This window comes from Siphateles boraxobius, unplaced genomic scaffold (assembly GCF_051911475.1).
Source record: "Siphateles boraxobius isolate OS27281-9 unplaced genomic scaffold, OSU_SipBor_1 22, whole genome shotgun sequence".
Lineage (NCBI taxonomy): Eukaryota > Metazoa > Chordata > Actinopteri > Cypriniformes > Leuciscidae > Siphateles > Siphateles boraxobius.
The window spans coordinates 40,374,869-40,398,264 of NW_027508833.1; the positions used below are offsets into that span (position 1 = coordinate 40,374,869).

The window sequence follows — 23,396 nt, forward strand, 5'->3', positions numbered from 1 at the left end:
GCGGGAGGAATACTGACGACCTGCGTTACACATGAGAGAGGAACACTGAAGACCTGCGTTACACAAGCGGGAGGAACACTGAAGACCTGTGTTACACAAGCGAGAGGAACACTGAAGACCTGCATTTCACAAACGGGAGGACCACTGAAGACCTGCGTTACACATGCGGGAAGAACACTGAAGACCTGCGTTACACAAGCGGCAGGAACACTCAAGACCTGCATTACACATGCGAGAGGAACACCGAAGACCTGCGTTACACAAGCGGTAGGAACACTGAAAACCTTCGTTACACATGCGAGAGGAACACTGAAGACCTGCGTTACACATGCGAGAGGAACACTGAAGACTTGCATTACACAAGCGAGAGGAACACTGAAGACCTGCTTTACACGAGCGGGAGGAACACTGAAGACCTGCTTTACACAAGCGGGAGGAACACTGAAGACATGCGTTACACAAGCGGGAGGAACACTGAAGACCTCCATTACACATGCGGGAGGAACACTGAAGACCTGCGTTACACAAGCGAGAGGAACACTGAAGACCTGCGTTACACATGCGAGAGGAACACTGAAGACCTGCGTTACACAAGCGGGAGGAACACTGAAGACCTGCATTACACATGCGAGAGGAACACTGAAGACCTGCATTACACATGCGAGAGGAACACTGAAGACCTGCGTTACACAAGCGGGACGAACACTGAAGACCTGCGGTACACATGCAAGAGGAACACTGAAGACCTGCGTTACACATACGGGAGGAACACTGAAGACCTGCGTTACACATGCCAGAGGAACACCGAAGACCTGCGTTACACAAGCGGGAGGAACACTGAAGACCTGCATTACACATGCGAGAGGAACACTGAAGACCTGCGTTACACAAGCGGCAGGAACACTGAAGACCTGCGTTACACATGCGAGAGGAACACTGAAGAGCTGCGTTAGACATGCGAGAGGAACACTGAAGACCTGCGTTAGACATGCTAGAGGAACAATGAAGACCTGCGTTACACAGGCGAGAGGAACACCGAAGACCTACGTTACACATGCGAGAGGAACACCGAAGACCTGCGTTACACATGCGAGAGGAACACCGAAGACCTGCGTTACACAAGCGGTAGGAACACTGAAGACCTGCGTTACACAAACGGTAGGAACATTGAAAACCTGCGTTACACATGCGAGAGGAACACTGAAGACCTGCGTTACACATGCGAGGGGAACACAGAAGACCTGCATTACACAAGCGAGAGGAATACTGAAGACCTGCTTTACACGAGCGGGAGGAACACTGAAGACCTGCTTTACACAAGCGGGAGGAACACTGAAGACCTGCGTTACACAAGCGGGAGGAACACTGAAGACCTCCATTACACATGCGGGAGGAACACTGAAGACCTGCGTTACACAAGCGAGAGGAACACTGAAAACCTGCTTTACACAAGCGGGAGGAACACTGAAGACCTGCGTTACACAAGCGGGAGGAACACTGAAGACCTGCGTTACACAAGCGAGAGGAACACTGAAAACCTGCGTTACACAAGCGGGAGGAACACTGAAGACCTCCATTACACATGCGGGAGGAACACTGAAGACCTGCGTTACACAAGCGAGAGGAACACTGAAGACCTGCTTTACACAAGCGGGAGGAACACTGAAGACCTGCGTTACACAAGCGGGAGGAACACTGAAGACCTGCGTTACACATGCGAGAGGAACACTGAACTATGCGGGAGGAACACTGAAGACCTGCATTACACATGCGGGAGGAACACTGAAGACCTGCGTTACACAAGCGAGAGGAACACTGAAGACCTGCGTTACACAAGCGAGAGGAACACTGAAGACCTGCATTACACATGCGGGAGGAACACTGAAGACCTGCATTACACATGCGGGAGGAACACTGAAGACCTGCGTTACACATGCGGGAGGAACACTGAAGACCTGCATTACACATGCGAGAGGAACACTGAAGACCTGCATTACACATGCGAGAGGAACACTGAAGACCTGCGTTACACAAGCGGTAGGAACACTGAAAACCTTCGTTACACATGCGAGAGGAACACTGAAGACCTGCGTTACACATGCGAGAGGAACACTGAAGACTTGCATTACACAAGCGAGAGGAACACTGAAGACCTGCGTTACACATGCGAGAGGAACACTGAAGACCTGCGTTACACAAGCGGGAGGAACACTGAAGACCTGCATTACACATGCGAGAGGAACACTGAAGACCTGCATTACACATGCGAGAGGAACACTGAAGACCTGCGTTACACAAGCGGGACGAACACTGAAGACCTGCGTTACACATGCAAGAGGAACACTGAAGACCTGCGTTACACATACGGGAGGAACACTGAAGACCTGCGTTACACATGCCAGAGGAACACCGAAGACCTGCGTTACACAAGCGGGAGGAACACTGAAGACCTGCATTACACATGCGAGAGGAACACTGAAGACCTGCGTTACACAAGCGGCAGGAACACTGAAGACCTGCGTTACACATGCGAGAGGAACACTGAAGAGCTGCGTTAGACATGCGAGAGGAACACTGAAGACCTGCGTTAGACATGCTAGAGGAACAATGAAGACCTGCGTTACACAGGCGAGAGGAACACCGAAGACCTACGTTACACATGCGAGAGGAACACCGAAGACCTGCGTTACACATGCGAGAGGAACACCGAAGACCTGCGTTACACAAGCGGTAGGAACACTGAAGACCTGCGTTACACAAACGGTAGGAACATTGAAAACCTGCGTTACACATGCGAGAGGAACACTGAAGACCTGCGTTACACATGCGAGGGGAACACAGAAGACCTGCATTACACAAGCGAGAGGAATACTGAAGACCTGCTTTACACGAGCGGGAGGAACACTGAAGACCTGCTTTACACAAGCGGGAGGAACACTGAAGACCTGCGTTACACAAGCGGGAGGAACACTGAAGACCTCCATTACACATGCGGGAGGAACACTGAAGACCTGCGTTACACAAGCGAGAGGAACACTGAAAACCTGCTTTACACAAGCGGGAGGAACACTGAAGACCTGCGTTACACAAGCGGGAGGAACACTGAAGACCTGCGTTACACAAGCGAGAGGAACACTGAAAACCTGCGTTACACAAGCGGGAGGAACACTGAAGACCTCCATTACACATGCGGGAGGAACACTGAAGACCTGCGTTACACAAGCGAGAGGAACACTGAAGACCTGCTTTACACAAGCGGGAGGAACACTGAAGACCTGCGTTACACAAGCGGGAGGAACACTGAAGACCTGCGTTACACATGCGAGAGGAACACTGAACTATGCGGGAGGAACACTGAAGACCTGCATTACACATGCGGGAGGAACACTGAAGACCTGCGTTACACATGCGGGAGGAACACTGAAGACCTGCGTTACACAAGCGAGAGGAACACTGAAGACCTGCGTTACACAAGCGAGAGGAACACTGAAGACCTGCATTACACATGCGGGAGGAACACTGAAGACCTGCGTTACACATGCGGGAGGAACACTGAAGACCTGCGTTACACATGCGGGAGGAACACTGAAGACCTGCGTTACACATGCGAGAGGAACACTGAAGACTTGCGTTACACATACGGGAGGAACACTGAAGACCTGCATTACACAAGCGGGAGGAATACTGAAGACCTGCGTTACACATGAAAGAGGAACACTGAAGACCTGCATTACACAAGCGGGAGGAACACTGAAGACCTGCGTTACACAAGCGGGAGGAACACTGAAGACCTGCATTACACAAGCGGGAGGAATACTGAAGACCTGCGTTACACATGAAAGAGGAACACTGAAGACCTGCATTACACAAGCGGGAGGAACACTGAAGACCTGCGTTACACAAGCGGGAGGAACACTGAAGACCTGCGTTACACATACGGGAGGAACACTGAAGACCTGCATTACACAAGCGGGAGGAATACTGAAGACCTGCGTTACACATGAAAGAGGAACACTGAAGACCTGCATTACACAAGCGAGAGGAACACTGAAGACCTGCATTACACAAGCGGGAGGAACACTGAAGACCTGCATTACACAAGCGGGAGGAATACTGAAGACCTGCGTTACACATGAAAGAGGAACACTGAAGACCTGCATTACACAAGCGGGAGGAACACTGAAGACCTGCGTTACACAAGCGGGAGGAACACTGAAGACCTGCGTTACACAAGCGAGAGGAACACTGAAGACCTGCGTTACACATGCGAGAGGAACACTGAAGACCTGCGTTACACATGCGAGAGGAACACTTAAGACCTGCGTTACACATGCGGGAGGAACACTGAAGACCTGCGTTACACATGCGGGAGGAACACTTAAGACCTGCGTTACACAACACACACTGGTAACCCGCAGGAACGAGCGCGAGGACAGTGGCGCTGACGTCATATGCAACAAAAATAACCTGAACTTAAACATAGCGGTTCAGAGCCTCTAAAGCCGTGACGCTTTTGCACACACACCGCAAAAGTGTGTGGCATATTTTAAAAAAAACAAAACATACTTTTAACATCTAAAGGCCTCATTATGCTTCTGCGTTAACTCCACGGCGTAGCTACGCCGTCACTCCTTAAGGCATCATGGCCGTTTTATGGTTCTGCGTCAGGTTGCGTTGCATCGCGGTGCATCTGACCAATCACAGCCCTTGCGGTCTGCGTCGCCTCGACGAGTAGTTACAATTTTTTGGAGGTGCACATCGAGCTACGGCGGAGGGTTCGGAGAGGGGTTCGCGGCGACGCAGAGGGGTCTGCGGAGGTACGCCGTCGATTCGACGCAGAAGCATAAAACAGGCTTTATAAGCAATAGCAAATCCAATGTGTTACAATATATAATATACTCTACATTCACACAGCTGTAAAGCAGGAGTCAAGACCCAGCTATCTTTACAGCACTTCATGCAGACTGTTTCAAAGCAAATTTGTCATCTCTGAAGAGTGGAAATGTTGCAAAATTGAATTTCAGTCAAGTCATCAAATCAGTTCAAATGTTGACTCAGGAGAAAAACAAATGGCTAAAGTGACATGTTTAATGAATATATCCGCGAATGTCTTTCTGATTAAAGTGTGAATATCATGAATGAAAATCAAGAGGCAACCTTCTGGTCTCTCTCTTGAATCCAACACGGAAATGACTTAAACTGCAGTTCATCGACCGGCCACTAGAGACTGGCTGCAGAAGAGAGTCAATCCCAGAAACCCCCATGCACAACTTTACAGCAGGAAAAAACATGTTTACAGCCTGGTACAAAAGTGTTTTTGGTGTATATAGATAATTTCTAGCCATTTGTCTGCAGACTGTTAGTGTCACGTCACCTCTGCTAATCCGCCTCTTTGCCCATTTTCGTTTATCCGGGAGTGACGCTGCCAAGATGGCGACGGCCGACTCCGCCCTATTTGGGCTTTAAAAATGCTCTTCAGAAACACTACAGGTGACATCACAGACACTACGCCCATATTTTTTTTACAGTCCATGGTGAAAACACATTTCAAAAATGAGATACTATATCGCACACATTTTACATTGTTGTGTAACATTTCCGTTCATGTTTTTACGAGGTGATCTGTAAGTAATGAGAGTGCTTTTAGAGCACACAGTGACGACACTAAACGCTCACCTTGTTTAATGTCCTCCATCGCCCGCCGTATGCCTCGGTCGAAGGCCCTGGCGTCCGCTGGGCTCTGGAAGGTCAGTCCAAACTTCATGTTGCCGATCCTCCAGTGGTGGAAGATGGGATTGACTTTATTATACACCAGATCCCTCCGGATGCAGCAGTCCAGCAGCACCTGAGGACCAGATGAAGTGCTCATTACACACGGATCAAACCCACGTCTGCACAGACAGCAGCTCGCAGAGGCACACTCACACACTGAACAACTACAACTGATACTAAAACCATGAAAAATCCCTATTTCAAATAAATGTAATTCGAAGTAAAATATTTTTTAAAAACAAGACCAAGGCTATGGAAGCTTGTTTCCGCCACAGAGTAAAACTTTTTAAAAAGATAATTGCGACTTTTTATCTCACAATTGCGAGGTTACATCTCACAATTCTGACTTTATTTCTCAGAATTGCATGATATAAAGTCACAATTGTGTTATAAAGTCCAATTCTAAGGAAAAAAAGGCTTTTTTTTCTCAGACTTTATTTCATAATTCTGACTTTATATCTCCCAATTACTTATTATAAAGTCAGAATTTTGAGAAATAAACATGCAATTTTAAGGAAAAAAAAGTCAGAATTGTAAGATTAAAAGACACAATTACCTTTTTTATTATTATTTAGTGGCGGAAACAAGCTTCCATACTAGGCAGCATTTCTCATTTAGTTTGATGTACAAAAAAATAATACTTAAATAAAACAATATAAACAAAACAAATAAGTCAATACCCCAACAAAATTACTAAAACTTAAACTAAAATGTAAAAATTAAAACAGAAAATATATATTTTTTAAAACCTTCAAAATATTAGTAAAAGTGATATTAAATAACACTGAACTAAAACTATAAAAAACATTGGAAATTAAATAAACATTAAAGGAGAGAAAAGAAAAGATTAGATCTTTTTGCCACGGAAACATTTTTAATTTTTATTTAGTTTAACTTGATGTACTAAAAGAATTAAATATAATATAAATATTTCAAAGATAATTTTTTAGTTTTACTAAAATGAACAGAAAACATGAAAATAAAAACGACATAGTACTGTCAAGTTGCAGTTGGCATGAAAAGGAAATGGTGCAGCATTTCTGAGTGACATCGAACAAGGAACCGGCTGACCTTCAGATGGTCAAACTTGAGCGTTCTTCTGCTTCTGCAGAAACTACTGAGATGCTCAATAACTTAATGACTTCCAGTTTTTTTAGTTTCAATATCCCTCAATCTGTCCAGGGGCTTTTGTCACCCTGACTGCTTGACATAACTGCATTTAAAATGTTTGCTATTGCAGTTTGGTGGCAGTGAAAACAAGCAGCGCGTCTGGCTGTTCACTGATGACATCAGCAGCGCCAAACAAACACTTTCTGTGAGTGCGATGATGTCACTGTTACCGATTTGTCTTTGAGCCGCTCCCCGTGGATGAGGAACTGGTCTTCGGCCTCGGTCCGGCTGATCTTGAGGACGGAGACGAGGCTGAGGCCACCGGCGCCCCGAGGAAGCCATCCGCCACTAGAGTCATCTCGAGTCATGACCACCGCTCTCACACGCGCGAAACTCTCACTGCCGACACAAGAGCACAACACACACACGCACACACGTCAGACACTTCACTTCATAGACACGTCACTTCCAGCACATCTACAATCACTGACCGTTCTGCGCTGGTAATGACACTTGAGACCAGACTGAAATACATTAGCCGACTTGTTTGGCTGAGAATCTGACATTACAGCTTCAGTGGAAATTAATGACACACTATAATAACCCGTTGATATTTATGTGAACCTCACAAAAAACAACAACAAGAGAGTCGTGAAAGGAGCTCAAATGGTGCAACGGATCACAAAATTCAAGGTTCGGATCATTTATGTTTTTTGAGCCACGGATCGGATAATGTTTTCAAATCAGCAAAAAAAAATAAAAAAATTTTTTTATATATATTGGGTGGCTTTGCTTTTCGTTTATTACTCAAAGCTCACTTCTTCGATACCACATCAAAAACTACTAGCCTACCCTTACTGATAAAGTTCAAACATTATTAACAACAAGTGAGCAGTCAGTAATAAAATAAGAAAATACACAAATTACAAGCAGAGATGAAGATCTTCAGTATTTTAGAGCAGTGGTTTTCAAACTTTTTCAAGAGGGACCCTTTTTTTGACGCGACCCATAGGCTTGTGCGCAGAAAAGAATCAGCTCAGCACTTTTTTTAACCACTTTTGATGATGCACGTGCACATGCTGCATGCTTAAAAAATACACAAAACATATTCCACAACAAACTCTTTAAATGTAATATTCAGAACAGAACAAGAATTTAAAAAATAATAACTATAAACAAGCCAAAACGAAATAATTTAAAGCGAAAGTAAAAGTAAGGGGCATTATGCTCACGTAACTCTCTCATTAGAATCAAAATGTTTCAACATTCGCGAATCGCGATGTATTTGATGGTAAACTATTCTTTTTTATAGGCTTTGTACAGTGCTTGAAGTGGGAAAAGAAAGGTGCCGGCCTCTCTTGCATTGGCAAATCATGACATTTGAGATTTCTACAGTGAAAAACAAAACTTATAACAAAACTTATTGTTATTTACTAACAACATAAATGTATTAAAACAAGTCGTGCGTGTGTGCACGTGCGTGCGAAAACGGAACTCCTCCAAGTCTGCAAGTCCAAAAATACATTTAGATTATTACATTTTATCTAATTAAATGCATTTATGGTGAGATTATTATATTTTCATGTCAATCTGTGTTTTGACCACGAACCATGAGCTGTCACTTTAATTCACCGCGTGCAGCACAGCAAAAATAGACTCGGAACGATCTCTGCACTGCTGTATACGCACAGCACCAGGAGCGCATTGACGGACCGCATGCGCGTGCAGTGTGAAAGCTCGAACCTGTTAACATGGGTGCGGAAAAAATACACACTGCAAACGAACTTCACTCACGTTGCAATATGGACAGGAAAAAAATCATAATTTTCACATGCGCAAAAATGTACATGGAAACATCACAGTTGAGCGGTGCTTACGCTGAATGGTACGAATCGTAGCTTACTACTGCTATTTAAACAGAGCAGTGTGATTTTTATATTAGGTAGACTATTGTATTATTTTAAAACACAAAATTGTGCTTTTGTCAAACTGTAAACTCTTGTCAAACTTAACCTACAACTGTCACCCAACCAAAATCACACACAGTTTAAAAGCAAACATCTTTTTAAATGAGAATAAAGTTAGCGTTACTTACAATTTTAAGGAAAACAAATATATTGATCTGAAATGTGTGTGTTGCTGCCAATGGAGCGAACGAGAGTGTGTTTCGGAAGGAACGACGAGTGTTTGTGTGTTGCTGCCGATGGAGCGAATGAGTGCGTGTTTTGTGTATATATATATTTATGAGAAGGGTGGGCCTGCTTATTCTGCATAATCTGGTCCCAAGCCGGTTCGCAGGACGAGAGGGCAACACACATGTCAGGAGAAGCATTCAGTTTGTTTCGTTGTTTCACGGTGGAATGATCTCCCCACCCTCGTCCGTAATGCAGAATCCCTGACAGCATTCAAAAGACAACTGAAAACGCATCTCTTCCGTGAGCACTTAACTTAAAATAAAAATAAAAATAAAAATTCTTCTCTTTTAAATCTTTCCTTCCCTTTTATATGTTCCCTTGTCTGGCTTTTGCTACTCTGAGCAATGCCTGAAGTTTGTATTTTGAGCACTTCTTGCGTCGTTCTTCCCTCTTCACGATGACTCGCTTGCTTTAGTCCTCAGATGTAAGTCGCTTTGGATAAAATCGCCGCTAAATGACTTAGGGCCTGTCCACACGAAGACGCGTTTCGCTGTATACGTATAATTTTTTTTTATCGTATTGGCGTTTCGTCCACACGGATCCGGCGTTTTGGGAGAGTGAAACCGCTATTTTTTTAAACCAGGTCCCAAAGTGGATAAATCTGAAAACGACGCCCTTGCGATTTCGTTTGTACGGCCAATCCGTATATTTTGTGAAACAATGATGTCATCACCCCACGTGTCGTCTAGTCAGACACGCTAAATCAGTAGCCTAACATCAACAACAACTGCGACTACTTGCTTGAGTTCATGCTTCAGAAGCTACTGAGCCTCTTTTATTTATTTATTTATTTATTTATTTATTTATTTATTATTTATTTATTATTTAGGCCTACTTTAATGTATTTTTATTTTATTTATTTATATTTCGTTCTTATGCTATGATGCTTGTATTTTGTCTGATTAAGACTTTTCGTATTTTGTAGAGATGGGCATGTCAAGCAAACATAATATTCGACGATCGCTGGGAATTATTTGATTATTATTCAAAAAACGCACCTCTGCCCCTCATGCTCACCAGTGACACGGCGTTCGCTCCGACATTACATTTCTCTGTACTGTAGGCCTATATGTTGTAGACATTAAAGAAAAGTTAGTTTCATATTTATGTTTTAATGGTATTTTTTCCATTTCATATATGTTGATTAGGCCCTATATATGAAAAGTGAACAGCGTGAGTAAGATGCGCAATATCGAGACACATCATTTGACCACTTCATTAAGTTTTGTTTTGTATAAAGCCTTCCTTTAAAGTGAATTTCGTTTTGTATAAATTGTATCTTAATTTAAATCAATGTTTCATTAACAAATTGCCTGGAAATATAGCAGACAATAGCCTATAATCAGGACATGGAGGCGCCGACGCGATATAACTTGCATCGCACGAGAACTGGAGCTTGTCTCATAAATGAACATAAACTCAGAAATATCTAAAAATGTCTACTTTTAAACAAAACATTTCAAAACGAAAAGAAACAGACAACTCTAATAATCCATATGAAGTGTGCATTTCTCTCTATAGGCACCTTCACAATACTGCAAAGGTGGCGAGTCAGCATCGTCACACAAAACACTAGTTAATTAATAAACAATTAAAATTTCTCCTTGCTATATTTGGCACATTCATAATGATTAGGCTATTTGCCGGTTCTTTGTGGCAAGCTTTATGCGTCTGCTAACTAATCGACTATCGTGACTCATCCCTATTTTGTACCATTTATAGTTTTTCATATTGTTCAAGAAAGTTCTTGGTAAAAAAGAAAAGAAAAGAAGCTACTGTGCCTAATATTACTGTATATTATTGTATACAGCGCGCAAGGTTTATGCGCAAGTCGAATTACATCGTCTCGTATTGGTCTGGCATGTAGCCTATACTACACCGTTTTCAGTCGGTTTCAGTGGTTTCGTGTGTACGCAGATATTTCTTGAGACGACGCCGTGTTTACGGAATTTTTTTTTAGAACGAGGAAAAAAAAAGATCGGATAGGGAACGCACCGGCTTCATGTGGACGTGGCCTAAATGTAAATGTTTCGTCTTAATTTTGGTCAGGTGACGTGGATTATTTATTTTGCATGAATTTGAACGTTTTTTTTAGTGTACTTCTAATCAAAGCTATTATTATTAATATTATTAGAAAACGGAATTTTTTTTTTTTTTTACATTTAAATCACTGGCGACCCATGACCAAGCGTTTGAAAACCACTGTTTTAGAGTAAGTTAAAGTCTAACAGTAGTATTCAGGTATAGAAATTACCTTCAGGTATAGCAAACACCTGAAGGATGCGGTTTGTGAAAAAGCTTCATTTAGTACAGATTTTGTTGGCTGTGTAGGAAATAACAGCACGAAGGAGGGAAACGTGTAGTTTCGAACAGAAAAACCCAAAATGATAGTTCACACTTTCTATTAGGTGGCCTTAAAGGTGGCATGAAACAGAAGTTACATTTAGGGCTGAAACGATTCCTCGAGTTACTCGATTACAAAAATTTCTCGAGGCAAAAACTCTGCGTCGAAGCCTCGTTAAATTCCCGTGACGGGCACTATACGCGCGGCGGAGGGATTTGATTGTTTCACACGGACCGTTTATTCACACGGACCTGTTCAGGAAGCATATATTTTGAATTTAGTTGGCGCGATGGCGGAGAATAAATATGTAAATAAACGGCAGAAATTGTCAAAAGTGTGGGATCATTACACACTTAATTCACTTAACTCACTGAAACAAGGTAACGTAGTCTAAGCCTATTGATGTTCGCTGATTTTAATCCCATACTGTATTTGTAGCGATGTCGTGATGCGGTTTGACTAGATATGATTTTTAGCTTTCATGACATTTTTAAGTAGTAAACGTAACTATCACGTTCAATTGCAAGAGAGTATAGCCTAAAAAAGGAACCCCTTCTCACACACACACACACACACGCCAGTCAGACCGATTGCAGCAATGCATCACATACTTCACACATAACACATAAACTATTATATAGCCACGCAACAATAATTTCAGCATGCATTCACTGTACACACCGGGACGTGATGGAGGAACAAATATTGTATTGCAGTCTTTGCGAGACCTTGTTTGTATTTCACGTCTGCCAAATAGTTACAGACAACAACAAAAAATAAAGTCCCCAGCCTGTTGGTTTTTAATAAAGATGCGGAGTACTCATTTTTCAGTTAAAACGCATGGAACAAAAGTGCGTCAGCTTTTACTGCCTGTTCAACAACAAGTCACGTTACAGCTCTTCTTCAGCGTTAAACTACCAGAATACACAAATATGCTTAGATGCTTAGAGTGGTTATATTATAACATCTTAAAGGAAAATTCACATATGAGATAGCTTTATAACTTGCATACTATATAACTTATAACAGCTTTAACTGAAATAGACACAAGTTTAATATAACTATTCTGTTAATAAAACACACACACACAAAACAATTCCGATTACTCGATTAATCGATCGATTAAGTGCTAGATTAATCGATTACAAAAAGAATCGATAGCTGCAGCCCTAGTTACATTAGTCTTTTCTTCCCTATTGAGACGTATATCTGAGTGAAACTGCTTAAAGGTGCATTGCGCAACAGTTCATGTTAAAAATACCCATTTTCTAACCCATACATGCATAAACAATTGCCTGATGGGCTGAATGAGCCCTTCTCTGATCACTGTGATTGCCTCTATAATCCTGTACAGTAAAATAAATAAGAGGGATTATGGTCAGGATATTTGAGACTAGGCGTGACGTGTTCACCTGGCTATGTCTGGCAGGTTTGTGTATTCGCCGCAATTCTCCGTATCAGCGAAGACAACTCGCGCGACAAAAGTAGAAGATGGATTCAAAGAGACCGGCTTGTAGTCCGTTCAAAATCCCAACGCAAAATCCACGTAAGACAAAGAAAACACACTCTGGTTGCAGTTTCGCTTGTTGCCAGAGGGGGGCATAGTTCTGCAAAACTCAGACACTTGCGCTTTGCACCTTTAAAGATTACTAGGGCACATGAATTTACAGTACAGAGAACTCAGTAACTGCTATATTGTAAAGTGAAAAACTGCTATATATCATATGCGAATGTCAGATATTGTGGAAAAGCAGCTTCAGTCTCAAACAGCTTGTGAGTCGCAAGTACCAAATCCAGTGGCTTTCTGCGCTTAAAAGATCAAATACATCCTAAATTATGTTCAGTAAATTAATTCAGTTATACACAGTCAGTTTTGGGACCTAATTATAGTTGAGAAAGATAACGTGAGTTGTGTAACAGTACTGGATCTGTGCATAAACTCTTAAAGTGACACAGCCTAATATCCTGCTGTCTGTCATGTTCATCAAAGAACAAAAGACAAATAAAATCACTCTACTCTTGGCTGAATATCTTTTGTAAGCGTTAATCTGCATTTAATTTTTACAATGAAGACCATCCTGTGTTATTTTACATTTAATTACTTTAATTTCTGAAGTTTTTCTTTCCTGAATAATAACCTACTGTTAGACCCTCCTGAAAAACTTATTTCATAGCTCTCTTTATTCTATTGCATTTATTTGTGCTTTTGTTTGAGATTTTTTTATTTGTTCTTTTTTTATAACTGACTTTTTACTTGTTTTTTTTTACAAAAATAAAATTTTATGTTGAAGAAAAGTAGATTTTTGTAATATGCTGTCAATTATAGTTCTTAGAAAGAAAATCTGAATCAGCAAAAATAAGTATTGGCCAAGAAAATTGCAATCGGTGCATCTCTTTTTCATACAACATGTCAGTGCATTGTAATAGAGTTTGAAGTACTTGCATTTAATAAACATTAGTAGTAACACTTAACTTTACCCCAACCCCTTATAAGCCTAACCCTATCTTTACTCCTACACCAAACCAAACGCCATACTCATTAGCAGTAAATAAGGGAATTTTCCAGAATAACATGCAGTTATACAACAGTAAATCCATAGGCCACCTGATATAAAGTGAGACTTTACTCTTTTGTTTAGTTCATCAATACAAATACACACACAAATCCATAGCAAAAAAGTCTCTGAGAGCTTTAATGTGATGATTTACTGAAAGAAAACTAAAGTGTGTTATTGTTATGGTTCATGAATCAGTTACTGACTAACCAGACACACCGGCTGAATTCACAAAACCACACCATGTTCTTAGTGTCAGTAAGAGGAACACAGTTATAGACACTCAGCTGGTTTTCCTGCTCACTTCACATCCGCTGGGAGAGCGCCGCTTCTCATCCTCGTGGTGCTGTTGTGTTAATCACTTGCAAGTAGCTTATTAGTGTTAGTTTATTTGTGAAGTGTTTATCCTTCAGCGCTCTGTCTCGCTGGATGTTTGGATCAGTGTTTTCTGCAACTTTAAAGCGTCGTTCACCTCTTCTCAAACCCCTGCAACCCTCCGTCCGTCCACTGGTTTACCACTCGACTCTCCCAGTGAGTGAGTCTCCTGAGTTTCTCATTGAGTAAATGCTGTGTGTGGTTTTGCCTCTGTAGCGGCTGGACCAATCAGACACACAATTATTCATTATATTTAATGAATAATCTAGCACAGTGGTTCCCAACAGGGGGGTCGCGGCCCACAAGGGGGCCTCAGCGAGCTCTGTGGGGGGTCGCGTCATATTTTGAAAAGTTTGGAGCAATGAGCATTAAATAAAAGTCCTTAACTTTTTCCTGTTCAAAATTTATATAATGAGCGAGTTCATCATGATTCCATCAATCCGTGTTTTTGTCTTATCCTGAACCACTATGGTACACCTATAATAAGTGTTTACATTGGGACTATTTCACACTGGTTCGGATCGCTGCCGCTGAGGAGTAGCCCAGTACCTGCGTGACTCGTCATAGACGTACACAGAGAGAAGTAGTTCCGGCTACAATGTTCTTCCGAAAGACGCATCAGGGCTCGCAAAATCGCTAGCCCGACGTCCCGGGGCTATTGTGTTTTCAAGTCGGGCTAACAAAATGCATAACCGGCCTGCCCGACGGGCTATCTAAAATAGTGTAATCAAATTCCCCTAAACTTCTGCCTCGCCCACCTAAAAATGTGTGATTAAGTGTAAGCTTCACAAATTCGTGTTCGCTTCAGTCTTGTTATAATCAGATTCAGCGCGATAATCTTCAAACCGCAGCGGCACGCGAGCAGAGTGCACGTCAGAAAAAGAGGACAGTGTGTGTGTGTGTGTGTGTGTTCATATTAGCCTCCTTGGTCTGTCACTGCTCGTCAATGTCAGAATATTTGAGATGACCAATCAAAGATGACCAATCAAATAGGCGGGCTATATGTTCACAGAAGCTGCTGAGCGCGAATTTTACCAGAGTGACTGACGCTTCAGTTTATGGCCGTCAAGTGCGAGATAAGATGTAAGTAGCTGAACAAAACATTTCATATTTGACAGTTTTTTTATGTCATAAATGTTAAATGAATGACAAAAATAATCAGGCAAACTAATATACTGAAAATAGGCTTATCTAACGTGATTCATGTAGGCCTAATGTAATAATTAGTTTACTGTCATTGTGAGGTGACAAGAAACATTAAAGCCGTTTGCATCATGTTAGGCACAAGATTAATAATGAATGTGTACATGTTGAGAATTAATATAATACAATTTGTAGCCTTCAGTAAATTAAAAAAGTTCATTTTTAGGAGGGGAAGAGACCAGGGCAAAATGAGGAGACAGAGAAAAAGAAAGAGTGATGGAGATGAGGAGAGAGCAGGTATTGACAAAAAATCTATTGCCACTGACATGGTTTTAAAGCTATTTCTTATCCTTTTTTGGCCTTCAAATGTCTTGAAATGCACACATCAGAGAAATAAAAAAATTTGAACCCCCTGACAACCTTAAATTTAGGACCTCTTTGATTATAAAGCCCTGTCTACGGCCCTGTGTTAGGAATAAGATCAATAATGAATGTGTATATATTGTGAATGCATTTAATAAACTTAGTTAGACTACCTAGCTTTCCTAGTAGCTTTCAGTAAATTAACGCATCTGAGAAAATGATTCATACATCAACCTATCAGTTGATCCTATGTTTACTTTCTTCACTGGCATCAGGAGAGAAAAATAATCAGCTGCATGACATGTTTTTAAAGTTGTTGTTATCCAATTTTTGGGATATGTAGATCAGAGAAATACAAATTATCTCGAACCCCCCTAACTAGCCTACCTCACATCCGGGACCTCAGAAATTATAAAACCCTGCCATCTGCATGTTAATGAAACTTGTTAATAGTAAGAATTAGACTCTAAACTAAAGTGTTAACTTTTTTAATCATACCCTCATTGGGGGCTGAGCCACAGACTGATTCATGTTCCACACTGGTCACACAAATTTCAGTTCAGTTAGAACCAGATGGCATATTTGTATTGATGATTCTAATTTGATTATTTTATATCCAATTGTTGATATTTGTGTTTTTAAAAAGTTTTTGATTGATGTTTTGACTCCTAACCAATTTTCTACATTAAAAATTGTCTTTTTATTTGGGCTAGTAAAATTCATTTCGGGCTACCAAAATCTGAAGAGTGCCTGCCCGAAGGGCTACCAGCAATTTTTAAATTTTGCGAGCCCTGCGCATTATTCTGTTAATAAACGCAAGTTTATTATCGCTCGCTGAAGCGCCAAAAACGTAAAAAATAAAGCCTCACATTAATAAAGCCTCACAAATAACTTGCAAGTATTGAGGCCCCAGACAGCAGTCATTTAGTAATAGCCTATATTCCTTCTTTTTTTACCTACACACCAGTGGGAATATTTTCAGGTTTTGCATTTCAAATAAGGGCCAATATATAGGCTTCTCCTAGGCTTACGTTTTTAAATTACAAAGGGCCTACTGATGTTTTTGTTATTGTATTTTCAATATTATAGGCTATTATTTGAGCATAAACATATCTGGTTATAGTAAATATACCGTTTGTTTGAAAACAACATATTTTGTCATCCTTGCTGCAAGCTTACAAGAGCGATAATATCATTAAATGTAAAGGGGGGCCCTAAAATATTTTATTGGGAAAAAGGGGGTCTCAGACCAAAAAAGGTTGGGAACCACTGATCTAGCAAACCCCTCACCCAACTACACAAGGAGATAGAACAGGCCACTGGTTACCACTACAGCAAAGCCACACCATCGAGAGAAGATTGGTTTACGACATAAAATACGTGGAAACTGCAAAATTATATTTAAAATGGCTCAGTAATTTTGTTCAATTCGGTATTTGATGCGCTGCTGTTTAGTGCGCTACCCGAACTGACTCGTCACTTTATCATCCGGACATGCTCAAAGCCTTCAGAGATCGACAGCTGAGTCCACCATTCAACTGATTTAATTTAGACTTATTCACAACACTGATAAGAGCTTATTAATTAAATATGATACAGTAAACACGAAAGCTCAAATGTGCTTGCATGACACGCTAGAACCAATTAAGTTTAGGTCTCATAATTTTTGCACTTTCAAACAATCATATTAATTGAATTTGAATGAAGATTATTAATATTAATCTTAGTAAAATTGAATGCGTATTACAGCCGCTGTGGCGACCCCTAGAGGAATCAGCCGAGAGAGAGAGAGAGTAGTAATATGAATATTACTATATGAATGTTAGAACAACACTTTACAAGTAAGCTACATTTGTCAACATTTATTAAGTAAGCATTATAGCATTTATTGATGTAGATCAATCAGTATTTATTTAAATATACTGATACACATATGTAGACACATATATATGGCTATTGAAGTTCAGTTCATTAGTGACTCAGTCCAGTACCATGATGGTAGTTGAACAAACTCAGGGTTACAGGGTTAGTTTTGAGTTGACAAAACCAAACCAATCCAACCAGGCTTTGTTGGTACCATGATGCTGATCATCAACTTTCTCTGTCGACCCAGGCTTTGATCCTGAGTTTAGGAGTTTAAGTGTGACATCAGTAGCGAATAGCCAATCACACGTTGAGAAAGAGTGAAACTGAGATTAATTTCTCGCGAGAGAAGCAGCGCAATTCACTTATTAAATAAAAGTATTAAAATAGTAAGAATTTAAACAAATTTACACAGCAAGAAGAAAACAGCTGTCTATGAAAGAGGACAACTAAAAGAAAAAGTCTCGCTACTGTATATCAGTGCAAGTAAAAGTTGTGAAGTTATTTTATACAGTTAATAAAGGTATAGAGAGAATTGAACATTTAAGCTCAAATGTAGTCATTTTATAGCTTCATCTATTGATGCTAAAGCGTATTTATATTACCTTTATATATTTAATCATTTAAACTGCGTAATAATAATAATTGAACATCTAAAATTGTACATCTGTGATTGATTAAGGGTATAATAATTACATAAATAATATCTAAATAATCTAAATCCAAATCTAAATAAGCATCACTGAAACTTAGACGATTTTGTCTTTAAAAATCATTTGCTATGTAGTGACCTTTAATTTGGAGTAGAAACAGGAGGAGTGACTTTATCGCATCAGACATGTGACACTTTGCTCACAGCTGATTGGTCCAAGTTCAGTTTGCAACCTCTTACCTGGAACATAACCTGCCCCGGACCAGGTTAGCCGTGGAGCGTCAGTTACTATGGCGATGAACACTGGTAAAAGCCAAACCACTTTCATGGTCCCTAAAACCCAGGGTTGACGCAAACTAAACTGAAACATAGCTGGCTAGCCACCTAAACCGGCTTCATGGTATAGGCCCCTTGTGTCTTGGATGTTTTTGTGTAACATTTTGATACTTTTTGTTTGGACAAAACAAAAATGTTTTTTTTTTTTTTATAAAATTGTTTCAATTCACTTAACTTTTGAGGCTGGTTATTTGTCACCTGTGGTATCGATATCGAGGTATTAGATTCTGGCATCCCTAATCCAGACGCCCGTATCACACAATTAACTGACTTAACAGAAGTTTAAGCGGTAGAAGGTGCTTTGAAATAAGAAACTGATGGTTTTCTTCAGATGATTAAATGACCATTTTTCCATGAATGCATGATTTGTGTGTATGTGTTTGTTTAGATTAGTTATTTGTTTGTGATTTAGTTAAAACTTTTGTGCACGTTTTTAATGTCACTTTAATGATGTGATCACAGTTGTTTCATGTGGCCACGGAAAATATCCTTTCTGAGAGTTGATACACTCACTATTGATCATCTATCTCTCTAATTGATTGTAATATTAATTCAGCTACATCAAGTTCATTCGATTAACTGATTTAAGTATGTACTTCTGACAAGTTAAGATTAATTATTCATATTTCCCCTTTGAGCTACTTTGCTACACCTCTCCGGACTCGCTAACGCGGTGAGGAGCGTTTTCACTCCTCACTCTGTTTTTATCTGTGAGTGCGGTTCATCTCGAATTATGTGAGGCTAAGGCAATGTTTTTGATCATTAATAAACTCTTGGTCAATGGACCGCTGGTCCTGGTCTTCTGGTTAGCATCTCGTTTACACCGTGGCAGCTGCATCATTTGAACCGTTCTTCTCGATTGGGTTTTTCTACATGTGAATGGTGTAAGACTCTCGGGTTTGCTTGACGTCCGCTGTGTGTTTCATCAGACTCCCAAGCTCTTATCTGCTCTTCTCCATCTTCCATACCTGTGATCTGGTCAAATATAATAACCGCATCTCATGCTCTCTGACAGCTGTGGCCAGAGACTCTCAGTGCAGTGCAACTCATATATGTATGTATTAGGGATGGGCATGATTAATCGACGATCGATTATTGATCATTAAGAATTTCGTCGATCACGTTAATTTGTTATCGATTATCATTAAACTAATGCTGCTGCGTTGTGTAGTGTGAGTGGAAAGTGAACGTGTTCCCCGGGCTGGTCAAGTTAGCGCGGAGGTACCTGTGCATCCCGGCAACGTCAGTCCCCTCAGAGCGGGTGTTTTCAGCGGCTGGACTGAAGCCTTGTTTACACTCGACGCGTCCGCATTCTGTGTTTCACACATAGACATAATAAATACATAGACGCCCTATTGGCCGCTGGAGCGTACGTCAACGGCGCCGCCATATTGCGGAGGGCAACTTTCCCATACCTCTCATTACGGGAATTGAGAAAAAATGCCTGCTTCGTGTGCTGCTTGGGGCTGAACAAATCGCCACACAATTGAAAACAGGTCTCGGGGAATTACCTTTCACAAACAAGACTGAACATTTTTTTCAGGTTGTATTTGGTTATTATATAATTAGTAATAGTAACGTACAAACCACTGAAATCGGTTGATAAATGTAAAAGTTATTATTGTTTTTATCCATGAGAACTGCAGCTCACCCATTTACTTGCATTTGTTTACAGCACAGTCTTGCCCTCAGCAAAATGAGCAAAAAAGCCTAGCCTAATTGATTGTTACAGTAGGTAGGCTAATCTCTATCACCCTCTTTCTCGACTCCGTTCTTGGATAGTTTTGAAATACATTTTGACAAAACCTGTCAGATCTAAGTATTATTATGTTTTTGGTTAAGTTATTATTTAACATGATTTTTTTTATTATTTATTATTTTGGAACAAACGAGGGTCTCTGTTTAAGAGCGCCAACTCGCAGCTGCAGGTTCCGTTGCTTTTGAGCACCGCAGCGCATATTTCTTCAAGTTTAGCCTAACCGAACGTCCAGTTTTACTGCCACAAGTTGATCATCTTGTAATAAAGATCTAATCGAGGAAAAGCACGCTGTATTTTCATTGCATTTTTAATTTATAAAAAGTTAATTAAATACTGAATTTGAATATAAAAATGTTAATGATTAATCGATAGTCGATCGTTAATTCTCCCGACGATCGACTAAGAAAATTTAATCAAATGCCCATCCCTAGTATGTATATGCTTCCCCCTGACCAGATCATCCCCCATCATGGTCTTAATTTCCATAGTTATGCTAATAATACACAATTATATCTTGCCTTTCAGCCTCATAGTGTTCCCCCCCTTCCAACACTTCCCGTCAACAACATCTCAAAAGTATGGATGGCTCAAAACTTCTGACGAAACTGAAATCCTGTTAGAAGGCCCTAAAGCACCTCGTCTTTTCTCAACATGACTTCTCCATTCATACTGACGGAGTTACAGTTCATCCATCCACCAATATATGGATTCTTGGGGTACCATTTTATTTCCAATTATGCTTTGAATCCCATATCAGCCAGCTTGTTAAATCCTGTTTTTTCCATCTTCGCAACATTATCCGTACACTATCTTTGCTAAATCTCATGGTTTAGCACCTTCATATCTAACAGAATTAATACACACTTATGTTCCATAATCTTAAATTGAGATCCGGGAATTTGCTTGTACTGCCCAAGTTCAATCTATCCACTGTTGGTTGTAGGACGTTCAGCATTTCGACTCCTAAAAATTCCTCACTCTTAGTAGGTAGGTTAAGCCCAAAAAATAGGCCTTTGACTTCAAGTCATGATGCAAAGGTCGCCTTTGGTATGGAAGTACCTTAGGGTCATACAAATAAATTTAACCTAAGACACAAGTGAGATCACACTTTGACATGTTTTTTCAAAAATGGCCGCCAATGGGCCGAAAATACTCTAGAGCTCATATCTTTGCTTCTGTTATCACTATAATGACAAATTTGGTTTCAAAATGTACATTTTTGGGGTCAAGGAATCCAATAAAATTGGTTTCAAGTTAAAAAAAAAAAATTTCCCCATACCATGACAATTGGGGTTAATTATGCACATTTCACATAAAAATTTTCATCAGAGTGACTTTACTTATCTTTTCGTTCAAAAACTTTAATTTTGTATTTAAGCAGTGCGGCTACTTCTGTACATTACATTTGTCCTAAGTAGCATGAGATTTCGACCGGTCAAGAGTAGCCTTTAGCAAATCAGCTCCTGCAACAACACATCCCATCTGCACCAGGAGCTGTGACAGCTGTTAGCTATTTGACTATGGAAAAAAAAAACCTTAGAGGGAAAACCTCTTTCCTCGAGAATACTAAAGCCAAAAATTATCCTTATAATTTGTATTAATTTAAAACGCACTTGCTGCAGCTAGCAGACCTAGGCGAGGCAGCTCACGCGCCTATTGGCTGCTCTGCGGCAACTGCTGCAACCTATCGAGGGACTGCTTGTGACGTAAGCACCAATGAGGGCGCCGGCGCCCTCAGTCGTCACGTCCCACGCGAATGGGCGTGGCTTATGCCTATATAAGCCAGAGCTCGATAGGATGCTCCTTGGTTTTCATCGACTGAAGCGAAACCAGATGGTAGCAAGCACGGTAGGGTTACGCAGCACTCGTTCCCTCTTCTAGAAAGAACCGAGGTTACGTTAGTAACAGAGACGTTCTCTTACGAGAGTACTCTCGTGTTGCGTAAGCTAGCTTACGCTACAAGAACCCAATTTAAAACGCTGTGCGTGCTAAATCTACAACAACACTGACCCAAGGGCGAGCGCCCTGAGCTCATATGATATGGGGATATAAAAAGCCGACATTGGGAATGGGCTTAAATAAGAATGATATAAGGCAAACGTGGTTACCTTAAATGCATAGAGGGTGCTTAACACTGTATAACAGTCAGGGGAGGCAATAGCCTGCCTGAACTGAAAACTTTGCAGTCCGCGGAAGCGAGTCCAGCAGAACTGAGCGGATAAACTAAACTGACAACAGTCTAGCTTGGAGCGCGGGAACTTCAGGTTATAGAACCTTATGAATGTAGACGGAGAGGCCCAGCCTGCCGCCATACAGATATCGTGAAGGGAAATCCCACTGGACCAGGCCCACGAAGAGGCATGCCTCTAGTGGAATGAGCTCTGACGCCCAGAGGGCAATGAAGGCTCTTAGATGTATATGCCAGTGAGATAGCGTCCACTATCCACCTGGAAAGGCTATGACTTGCGCTCTGAAAGGATTGGCAAGTACTTTGGGGACATAACCATGTCTTGGTTTGAGGATGACCTTGGAGTCATTAGGCCCAAACTCAAGGCACGACGCGGTAACAGAGAGTGCGTGTAAGTCACCCACCCGCTTGACTGAGGCGATAGCCACCAGAAAGGCGGTTTTCAATGGGAGATACTTAAGGTCCACAGACTGTAGAGGTTTGAAAGGGGCACCCTTCATGGCCTCCAGGACCAAGGAAAGGTCCCATATGGGAACCGAGGGGGGACGAGGAGGGTTCATCATTCTAGCTTCCCTGAGGAAGCGGACTACAAGGTCGTTCCTACCCAGTGACTGGCCATGCGAATGTTTGACAAACGCAGCAATAGCCGCCACATACCTTGAGCGTGGATGGGGATCTACCCTTATCCAAGAGTTCCTGTAGGAAGGAGAGAACCTCCAACACCCCACAATCTTGTGGATC

At 41.2% G+C, this 23,396-nt stretch overlaps 1 protein-coding gene across 5 annotated transcripts in view; it reads right to left on the reverse strand.

Annotated features, from left to right (window-relative positions):
• spred1 (sprouty related EVH1 domain containing 1) overlaps positions 1–23,396 on the reverse strand; it is a 37,350-nt gene that overhangs the window by 10,202 nt on the left and 3,752 nt on the right. For all 5 annotated transcript variants that reach the window (XR_013206717.1, XR_013206720.1, XR_013206719.1 and 2 more), the window contains exons 2-3: positions 7,113–7,281; positions 5,677–5,845 (exon numbers count right to left, since the gene is read on the reverse strand). Coding sequence is in view for 1 of the 5 variants with exons in the window: in XM_077240147.1 (XP_077096262.1) it covers positions 5,677–5,845; positions 7,113–7,281 (338 nt within the window). In the remaining 4 variants the exon portion in view is untranslated. The remainder of the gene's footprint in view (positions 1–5,676; positions 5,846–7,112; positions 7,282–23,396) is intronic.